Genomic DNA, 11,252 nt, shown 5'->3' with positions numbered 1-11,252 from the left:
GAGATTGGGTGGCGATAGAGTGCCACCAGTAGCTACTTGTTGTTGCTGCTGCAATAGATTTTGTGCTTAAGCGTTAATCAGCATTTCCAAATCCTCTTGAGTCAATGTGACAGTGGTGAGTCGTCTAGCTTCCTCCATCTCTAAGCTTCATATTCAGGCGAAGAGAATCTCACAGACGGCGCCAAATATGATCCTATTTTAAAACTGAAGAGGTGGCATTCTGGGCACGGTGACTTGGTTGTTGACTGAAAGAAGACTTTTTATGCCACGAGGAGGTTTTCTTTCGATCCTGTGCACACGGAGACGAGCAAACAAAACATCAACCCCCAAAAACTAGGGAGGAGTCCCTGACGAAAATCCTCCGACGCTCAAGTCAATATAATTTTGGACGGGTGAATGAAAAACAGTAGAGAACTTGCGCGCGAGAATAAGATTGAGATGTTCAGAAAACGTACTGTGCCAATGGAGAGGACCCACTTCATATACCACCTCTCATAACCTCCGCAATTATAAGGTGATGAAATATATCAGAGATTGTTAGGTAAAGAAAAATGTACAACCTAGGCAATGTGCAATAATTGTCCGAGGAATCTTCCATTTACCCATATATATACTTCTTTGTCATTTTTAGCATTTGTCGTTGCTGAGACCATTGAAGGAATATGTTATCATAAGTGGTAAGCTAATGAGAGACACAATAATCGTTGAAGAATGTTCCAGTAGAATATTCTCTGACACATAGTTGTTATTCTGACAGGTTGATAGCATTCTCTATTTATGTTGTCAGTTGAGTATATCCCCTCCAGCCCATAAGGTCGGTTATCTTTATGTTTGTCCTCACATTAAGTTGTTCAGTTATGTTATGCATAATATTAGCTAGCTGTTCGAAAAATAATATAATATATTAGGCGTGCTGGAAATCCGTTCAAGAAGACATATGATAAATTGTGCGTGCTAAAAATCCGTTTGGGAATCAATATGAATCTAAGTGTCTTAAATCCAGCTGACATTTTATCTAGTCGGACATACATAGAGAGATTTGTGAGAATCATGGAGACCCACCCTCATTCTGACTGGACCTATGACTGATCGATTGCGAGGTGGATTGGACATTTCGGCCTACCTATAAACCGGCCGTCTTTAAATCTGGTGGTGCGCAACTCCAATGAGTTGCGCAAGCTGCTTCGAGGGAGTGGCAGAGCAGATGGTTGCACTCAGCAACCGCTGGGGGTTGGTGTACGTGGGGGCGCACTGGAACTCTGGAAGGGACTGCGCAGGTCGTCAGCGGAGGTTTGGGAGCTGTTCAGGAAGACGGGGATGGCGAGGCTGATCGAACTTGATCTGACGGGGACGTTCTGCTTCCTCTGCGGCGTGGCTGCCCTGCCGTGGTGGCGGGGGCGTGGGTGCTCGCGTCGCACAAGGGCCATGTCGCGGACGCCACGGCCTACGCCTTCTTCGTTGGCTACTTTATGGTAATCCCACAAGAAATCTCAATTAAGCTTGTTGATATACGTCGGAATGGTTCTAAATAATTTTGAAAACCAGACACGCAACGCCATGGCTTGGCCTCAAGCGTGCGGCTGAGGCAGCGGCTGAGCCATGGAGAGCCCTGCGAACGAAGAGATGGGATCATGCTTACGCGAGCGGCTGAGGCAGTTGAACTCCATCTCCATGCATCAAATTTTCTGACATAAAAAACACCTGCGTTACGTACACAACAGCATCATCCAAACAAATGCAAGCTTCCAAATTGGCAATTCGGTGTAATATGTGAAGCATTAGTTGGATATGTGATTAACAGTTTTTAAGCTAGTAGAAATTAGGTTTAGCCCAACCTGAGAAAGAAACGTCCATGCAATTTATATATTCCGTATGAATGCTTGAAGCAGCGGTGGATCAGAGTTAAAAAAATCGCACAGACAGGTTTTTATTTACTCATCCACTCTAGTGGATTTTGCAATTCATTATATTTTCAAAATAAACTTCTATGCTGCTACCAGAATAGGATTAGTAGCATTCTACAACCTTACTCGAGTCCAATGTGCCCTCGCCCTCCGCACCTGGAGCACATAATGTTGCCGGTGCCGCCACAACCTACACAAATAAAATGCATCAGATGAGGGATGCAAAAATTGACGGATGAAATGGCACCTAAGCAATTGATACCACATTTCTATGTTTTTCGGTCTGGAGCATTGATGTTATGGACACTAAATTATGCTGATAAATTATGAGTAAATAATAAAAGGACACAAGTTCAAAGATGGACACTACACGCGATTTTTTGAACCAGAGCCGTATTTCAGTAAAATATTGTTTGCTAGTGTAAAATATTGTCTGCCAGCGTAACCGGAAGCTAAATTCATAAAAGAAACTGCAAGGCGTGGTTCAGAAGTTTTCACAAGAAGAATATGATGTTAAGAAGCATACAAAGGCCTAATAGAAGATTTTATTGATAAATGCAAATTATATATTTAATCCACAGCAATATATCTATTCCTATAAATTCTCATGGATTATGAAATTCAATAAAACTGTGATTCTCTACTCACCTTCCATAGTTACATATTCCTCCTCTAGGCCATTCTCCAAAGAATTCTATTTCATTTTTTTGGATAACATATATGGAAGCCCTCGAGTCCTCATTTGCTAATGAAGCCAGGTTTTGAACCCAAGACCTTGACAATAAAAGAACATAAAGTTTTTTTTGAAAGAAAGAAACCACATCTCTTTCCTTCCTTGCCTTCAAGGTAAGGCAAGCTAGGACAAACCAATTAGGGTCATGCAGGTGCCAAGCAGGCAAATTGAGTGGACCAAGTAGGGGAGCGACTCAAGCAGATCGTGTAGACAGGGCGATCTGCATGAGTTACTCGGGTGGGGTGGGTAACTCTGACAGACTAGGTGGCTTAGATAGGGGTAGGAGGACTAGGTCCAATAGGCCAACCCTATGAACGTAGTTTGGTTGAGATGAATAGACTGAGCACACCTGACAGACCCAATATTCCAAGAAGGCTGAGTGGGTTGGATGAGGAATATAAGTATTTTGAAATTATTTGTTTCTCTATTACTTACAACATTCTTAACAAATGAATAGTTATCATGTCTAATTTCACTTTATGAATCAAACTACGAATAGACATTGAAACTCTATTCATTGTATGTTTGTTCAATTCCCTAAACCAAACAACACGATTAATTGTTTCTGGGGGAAACTTGCTCAGTATGACAACACTTCAGACAACATTGAAGCACCTAGTATGAAACACGCCATATAAAGAAAACAATATAAATTCATAGACATAGCTCATGCATTAATAAAAATAATAATGCAAATTATATTACCTAGGCACCTAACTTTCACGATGATTCCTTGACTCTCCAGGATTGAGTCAACATATAAACCAGAACCTTCGCAAGTAGCACATAACACTGCACCTTTGACTTCACAAGCAGTGCAAGGTGGGTTGTTCCCTATTTCCTTCTTATCCATACACAAACCAACTGGTTTCTCTATATTCTCCTCTGGATAAGACTTATCGTAGCAGAACAGGGATTCAAGATTGCTTCTACACCTCTGTAAATCATGGATTGAACTTGAGTTAACCTGTACCACAAGAATAAATGAATTGAGAATCAACTAGTCCAAATAAATTAAATCACAAGATAATTAAGATAACATCCTAAAACAAAACAAGTAATCTGTTTGCCTCTAATTAAGTATTCTGTTTTGTATTAGGATATTATCCAATGGAAAGATATTTCTTTTTTCTACCTATTGATCATCTTCATATTTATAAAGTTTGAGGAAGTTGTTGGTCTTAAAAAGAAATATTTTCCCATTTATATATATTTTAACTTTTCATTGCATATAATATATTTTTCCAGCTGTGACCATTATTTAAGCAAGACAGCATAATTGCATAATGGTTATTCAAAATCAAACTTAATTAGAATGATTCATCGAGGATTAAATGGATGAGAACCAGCCAAAAATTGATGCATCTAGGTTGTGAATGAGGGTATATCCTCTGTCCAATATCATATTAACAATCAAATGGATACATGCTCTGCTGTGTCACTAACATATCAATATGTTTAACCAGCTCTACTATAGACCCAACATGGATAACTATAGACAATCTGGTAGCAGCTAACCAAGAGTCGAACTACGGTTAGCTTCCAAAATAGAACAATGAGGCAATCCTAATGAGGTAAATTTTGAGAAAGTGGAGTTCTTTGCATTGCAGATATGGTTGTCTTACATGTCTGAATCCATGAGATACTTGCTCAAATATTCGAAGTCTCTTTTCATCACCTAAGACATTGATCCTCCTAAAGATGGCCATTGAACTTTTATCTTCTTGAAGATAATTGATGAAGCTGAATCCATCAGCATGTCAATGGGCCTAGACCATATATATCGGCTTAGAATATGCCCACAAGATCATCATCATAGGTAAGAAATGCAAAGGGAAGGAATGCCAAACATCTAAATCAGGAAGGAACTACTCAATGAATGTTTGGTAACAGGAAACACACCAGGAATCAATTTGATGTCATTCCTGTGAAGAGGGTATACAAACTAACACAATTTTGTACCTTTCTACTGCATTATGGTTTATGGGTTGAATCAAAAATTACTATGCAACATTACTGATGCAAACACTTAATGGCTATATTAGATTTTAACTCCAAGTTTATAGAAAACACTTCTCCCATTGAAGAATAATGATTCCTAGGTGAATACTGTAACATGAATTGAGTGTGCTACATTACATATTTCATACCAAGTAAACTGATTGAATTTATTGGAATGTAGGCTTTTATTTACTCTTGGACGAGCTGAAACAAGGTCTCCTCCATTTTTCTTTAAAAAGGGCAGGCAACTGAGGTCAGATCCTGATACCTCCAGACCTTGAATAGACTGAGATCCTTTTCACTAAAACTAACAACGTATCAAATGCTGTTCTGAGGTTATAGATTGGATCACTAGTGCATAAATTATCCACATTGTACGGATTATGATTCCTAAACGGTTCATGGTGAAAAAGTTGGACAACGAGGATACTAATCAAATTTTGAGCCAACCAGAACAAGTTCAAAGACAAAAGTAGTAGCGGAGACACATAGAGATTACCTTTAAAAGTGATTTGATTCACAGTTAAACGGATCAAATGAATTTTGTAACGCATGGAAAAGAATAGGAAAACGAAAAGTAACACAAATAAGTTGATCCACAGCTAACAAGCAGCTTTGTTCGTTGGATTACCAGTTTTCTACAAGCTAACAGCAATGAAATCGACAGGAAGCATGCTCCCATCTAACCAAAAATAATTTGATCTCGATATCCTTTAACCATGCTCAGTCATCAAACACTCACAAACCGATGACAGATCTTGATTCCTCTTTCTAAATCCATAAGCTTAAGACCAATAGTTCATATCAACCAAGAACCCCTTTTGGATTTCTCGACAAACCGAGAGAACAAGAAGCTCAAATGATAAATGGTTTACATATTTCCATGTCCCTAATTTTTCTATAAAAAAAAGTAAAAAAAACAAAAATTAAAGGTTAGAAACCACTAGCCAGAGCGAAACTGCAACGCAGAGCGTATGGATGCGGATTGGCCGTAAAGGGGCGAAATTTCTCTGCGAGCTCGCATCCTTTGATCTGAGCACAGAGCGCCCGCTCCCTGCAGCATGGCTTCGAGGAGCAGAACAGTGAGATCGAAAAGGGATTCGCCAAAATCGCCATGGAATTGAAATTTCTCTCTTTACACCCTGGGACGGTAATTATTGAGCGAGGGACTGGCTTCGGGCGTATCGAGCCGGCCGGTCCATGTGACATATCGTTATTATGATCATTTGACTATTTAAAAGATTGATTAATAAAATAAAATCAAAATAAATATATATTTTTACATTTTTCTCTGGAAGAAAAAAATTAACATTTATGAAAGTCACAAATTTGTTATTGGAATAATTGCTAAAATTATTAAATATTTTATCCACTTCTAAATTTCTAATTTAAGCATATCTATCATCCAAATTTCCAAATGGTCAGAAGATCTAAAATGTATAAATATGAGTGGCAGTGAATTTGACTATGTAATTGCACTTTTCCTAAGTGCATGATGATTAATCATTTGATCTCTCGGATGGGTCTAGTGGCTAGCGCATGAAATATTATTATCATAAGGTTTGAGGTTCGAATCTCGACAAAGTTGAAGTAAATATATATCTCCCTTATGTGCTAGTCACTATTCCAAAGGCTAGTAGTCGCCCGTGATTTACCTCTTCCGTGTTGGCCCTGGGACGGGTTGGGACGCCTTATGTTGGCCCTGGGGCACTGAGGGTGAGCGTATTCGCCTTTTACCACCATGATGACTAATCATTTGGTCCCCTCGTGACGGTCTAGTAGCTAGCGCATGAAGTGTTGCCACCATGATGACTAATCATTTGGCCCCGGGGCTATGGTGCAGCGACAGGGCATCTAGGTTGTCACCCAGGTACCCGCGGTTCGAGTCCCAGCTATGGCGAATTTGCAGAAATTTTTCCTCCAAATGGGGCACGCAGCTAAAGGATGCTGGGCTCCTGGGCTGCCCACTGCGAGCGCTTCCTGATTAACCCTCGTGACCGACGGGAAACTTCCGTGGGGTCGGGTTGGTCACCCCAGGCTCAACGTTACCCAGCCTGGCTAATCATATGATGACAAATCATTTGGGTTAGCACATAAGGCGTTGTCACCATGAGGTGTTGCCACTATAAGAAATACAAGAAAATAGATATTTTGCAATGATTTTATCGTCACTAACAATATTTTTTCATCGCTAAAAAATATTCGAGACGATAAAATTTCATCGCTAGTCGTCGTTATAAGCTTGTCGTAAACCTATATTAGCGACGAATTATCTATTATCGTCGCTAATAAATTTGCGGCGTTAAACTATTTGTCGCTAAAGTCAATTACTTCACCGTAAACTATTTGATCCGGCGGTAAGAACAGGGGACCCCCGTTCTGGGGAGTCAACGCCACGTGGAAGTCAAAGGGCCAGGTGGCCGGCCGGATAAGGGTAGACCGACCGGTCGATCGGCCTACCGGTGTCTGACTGGTGGCAAAAGGCGCCCCGGCAGAAGTCGGGGTTTCGACGCTCAGTGGACGAGATCGCAGGGCCGAGCGGAGGGCACGCTCGGCCAAAGACATAAGGTAGCACACTGCTAACAGTCTCCACAGAACATGTTGTCAAGGATCTCCCAAGTAGACCTCTATATATGACCGGTCGGACGCTCGACAGGGAGTAAGGAGAAAAGGACAAGGGACATCTTCTGACAGCTGTCATGCTCTAGGACTAGGTCGTACTCCAAACCTTATGACAGGGGGTTCCGCTGTCCCATCGAAGGCGTACTTGGACTGTAGCAGTATGGGGTCAGGTAAGCTCACTGACAGACCTTTACTTGGGTCTGGGCTAAAGACACGTGTACACCTCGGTATGCGCGCACCCACTTCTCCACAACCCTATATAAAGGCTCTCATCCCTCGACGGAGGTACGCATTCTACGATTCTTGGAGCCACTTTCTTGTTGAGCTTTGTCTGACTTGAGCGTCGGAGGGTCGTCGTCGGGAACCCCTTCCCGGCCCGACTTCTGTGCAGGTTCGCCGGAGGTGCGTGCGACCAGACATAGACCTACATCAGCAACCCGGAGAGCGCCACGTGCCCAGCATCCATTGATTCAGCATTCGGACAGGATCACTATTTAACAACGATTTAATTAGTATCGTTTCTATAGTTAGTGTTAACGATGATTTTATTTATTACGTCGCTAAAATATTCCCTACGATTTATATATATTCGTTGCTAAAAACTACGCCCCCAGTTTCGATATTTTTTGAGATGCAGTCAGGTTAGCGACGAATTATAGGAAATTCATCGCTAACATTTAGTTTAGCGACGAATTTAAGCAAAATTTGTCGCTAATATCATATATTAGAGACGAATTTTGCTTAAATGCGTCACTAAACTAAAGGCGAGGTAATATCTTAAGATCTAGAGTTCGAATCTCGACAAAGCCGAGGTAAATGTCTCTCTTATGTGCTAGTCACTATTCTAAAGGCTAGTAGCCGCCAGTGATTTACCTCCTCCGTATTGGCCTTGGAACGGGTTGGCGAGGGCGCTGGGGGCGAGCGTATTCGCCTTTTGCCACCATGATGACTAATCATTTGGTTCTCTTGGGACGGTGTGATGATTAAAATATAAAATGTTACCATATGAGATTTTGGGATTGAAATTCGACGTATTCAGACATGTATTCCCCTATGTCTTGCCACTTGCATTAATGACTAGTAGTCACCCGTGATTTACCTCCTCTGTGTTGGTCTAGGGATGGATTGGCGAGGATGCTGGGGGCAAGTAAATCACCTTTTTGCCACATAATGACTAACTAGTTGGTCTCCTCGGGGTGATACAGTGGTTAAGGTATAGGGTGTTGTCATATTTGGTCATAAGATCAAATCTCAGAGTGTTTGAGCATGTCTTCCTGTTAGAGTGTATACTAAAAGCCTAGTTTTTGTAAACATTTTATTTTGAAATAAAAAATCACATTGGTCAAATGTCTACATTTATATGCTAAGTATAGTTGTTCAATTAATTTATATTGTAGATAACATGGTGTGTGGTGGCACACACAGGAGATCGTATTATCGGTTCTTTATAAATTATAAACAGTAGCTCACGACTAAGATGGAAAGGAACAAACCATTGGAATAGTCGTAGTGTAATTTAATATTAGTTTATTTTAACTATAAAATTACACTAGTACACTCTGAGTGTATTGAGCATGATCATTTAAGATAAGTTCTTTTTATACTGACTGAATAAAAGAACAAGACATTTGTTATTATGGAAGTGTGTGCTCTTAATCCTGATATAATAACAAGCACATATATCTAGTATTTATTTCTTTGACTTATCAATGGGTGAGATTTAGTTCGATAAATCAAGAGGCCCGATAAGTTAGGAAATGATATTATTTATAGTGTGTGTTGTTAATTATAGAAGAAAACTGTGTCCTAGTAATCTAGGTTGATAATGTCCCCAAGAGGAGCTCATAAGGATTGTCATGTAAACCCTGCAGGTGGACTTAGTCCGACATGACAATAATGTTGAGTGGTACTACTCTTGAAGCTAGATATTAATTGAGTTGTCAGTAACTCATTTAATTAGTGGGCATTCTATATCTTAAACATAGGGAAATTAACACACTCATGATAAGAATGATTCCATATAGTAATATGGGATTGGTGCGGTAGTTCAATAATAACTCTTTAGTGGAATGAGATATTATTGATGAACTCGAGTTGGGTGTTCGAGGCGAACACAGGAAGCTCAAGTTCATCGGGAGACCAAAACCAATTCCTCCTCCTCCCGATCTCTATCGTAACCTCTTATTTATAAAGTGTTATACTCACTCATACTCACCTTCTTACCCACCTTAAGGTGGCCGGCCAAGCCTAGCTTGGAGCCCAAGATAGGGCCGGCCAAACCAAGGTGAGATGGTTTAAAGAGGTAGCCGGCCCTAGCTTGAACCCAAGCTTAGTGTGGTCGGCCACATTAAAATAAAAGGATTTTATTTTTTAAAATCTTTTCTTATGTGAAAGCCATGGTTTTAAAAGAGAGTTTAAAATTTAAATATTTCCTTTTATAGTTTTCTACAAAAGATTAAGAGAAAAGTTTGATATCTTTCCTTATTTGTAGTTAAAAGGAAGATTTTAATTTTTGATAAAACTTTCCTTTTTTAACCATCCTCATGATTTTAAAAGAGAGTTTTAAAATTTAAATCTTTCCTTTTATAGTTTCTACAAAAGATTAAGAAAAGATTTGATATCTTTCCTTATTTGTAGATTGAAAGGAAGATTTTAATTTTAGAGAAAACTTTCCTTTTTGTAAATCATCCATATGTTCTAATAGAGAGATTTTAATTTATAAAAGTTTCCTTTTATAACCAACCATGAAGGGAATTTTTAAAAGAGAAATTTTTATTTAAAAATTTCCGGAAACAAATTAGGAAATTTTAATTTTGTGTTTAAAACTTTCCTTCCTTGGAGGATTAGATATGGCTGGTCACATTAATAGAGAAAAAGATTTTTAATTAGTTAAATTTTCATTTTCAATGGCAAGGAAAATAAGGATGTTTTTATTAAAACTTTCCTTATTTGCCAAGACCAAGGAATATAAAAGAGAGGGTAGAGGTGTCTCACCTCATAACAATACTTTTATTATTCCTCTCCTCCTTGGTGGTGGTCGGCCCTCATCCTTCTTCATCTCCTTTTCTTCTTCTTTGGTGGCCGGCGGCATCAACTTTTGGGGAGTCCTTGGTGGCCGGATTTTTCTTGGAGAAGAAGTAGAGAAATTAAGGAGGCTTTGTTTCTAGAGTCCCTTGGAGTTTGGTGGTAGTGGTCGAACCTCATCTTCTCTTAGAGTTCTTGTGGTGGCCGAAACTTATTTGGAGAAGAAGGAAGCTTGGGTGGATTCTCATCTCAGTAGATCGTCGCCCACACGACGTCCGAGATAAGAAGAGGAATACGGCAGAATATCGTGAGGTCTATAAGCTAAAAAAGGTATAACTAGTTATTAGTTTCCGCATCATAACTAATTCATCCTTTTATTTAGATCTTGAAATACCAAACACAAGAGGCTAATAAATCTAGGTAATCAAATTTATGTTTTCGATTTTGTGTTTATTTCATTTTTCGAACTTGTGATTCGATTGTTCTTTTTGGTTAAACCTAGGGTTACTATAAGGAAATTAAATATTAAATTTCGTTGAAAGGCTTTGTCTAGGAAGTGGTGGATGCTCCCATATCCAAGAAGGTCTAGTGTCTCGCAATGTTTAACCTAGAAGTCAATCTCTGAAATTAATATTTAATTGAATTTGTAACATGGGTGGATTTGGATCAATAATGTTAAGTATCGTTTGCGATCCAAGTCTAAACCACTAAGAACATATAAGTTGAATTTGGAATCAATAATGTTAAGTTCTGTTTGTGATTCCAAATTTAATTTCTAAAGAACACAATAGGTTGTTAGGAATGGTTCAGAACTTGTACAAAATTTTTGTACAGGGGAACTGGTACGATATTCCCAGTAGCAACCAACACTTCCCTCATGTCTTGGCCACTGCACTAATGGCTAGTAGTCACTCGTGATTTATCTCCCCGTATTTGCCTAGGGATTGATTGGCGAGGACATTGGAGGT

The 11,252-nt window shown here is 39.5% G+C and overlaps 1 protein-coding gene across 2 annotated transcripts; it reads right to left on the bottom strand.

Moving 5' to 3' along the window:
* Positions 1-945: 945 nt before the first annotated feature.
* On the bottom strand, positions 946-5,829 carry LOC121979560. 2 transcript variants are annotated; one of them, XM_042531567.1, is made up of 4 exons: positions 5,587-5,829; positions 3,343-3,604; positions 2,026-2,094; positions 946-1,685 (listed from the first exon to the last, which is right to left on the bottom strand). In XM_042531567.1, the coding sequence occupies exons 1-3, from the start codon at positions 5,752-5,754 to the stop codon at positions 2,027-2,029; spliced, it is 498 nt and encodes a 165-aa protein (XP_042387501.1). In that variant the 5' UTR covers positions 5,755-5,829; the 3' UTR covers positions 946-1,685; position 2,026. The 2 variants fall into 2 exon arrangements, with proteins under 2 accessions (XP_042387501.1, XP_042387493.1); XM_042531559.1 differs by lacking the exon at positions 946-1,685 and having other exon boundaries at positions 1,837-2,094.
* Positions 5,830-11,252: the final 5,423 nt, after the last annotated feature.

Source organism: Zingiber officinale, chromosome 1B (assembly GCF_018446385.1).
Source record: "Zingiber officinale cultivar Zhangliang chromosome 1B, Zo_v1.1, whole genome shotgun sequence".
NCBI lineage: Eukaryota > Viridiplantae > Streptophyta > Magnoliopsida > Zingiberales > Zingiberaceae > Zingiber > Zingiber officinale.
The sequence above is the reverse complement of the archived record's forward strand: the minus strand, read 5'-3'. Positions and strand labels throughout refer to the sequence as shown.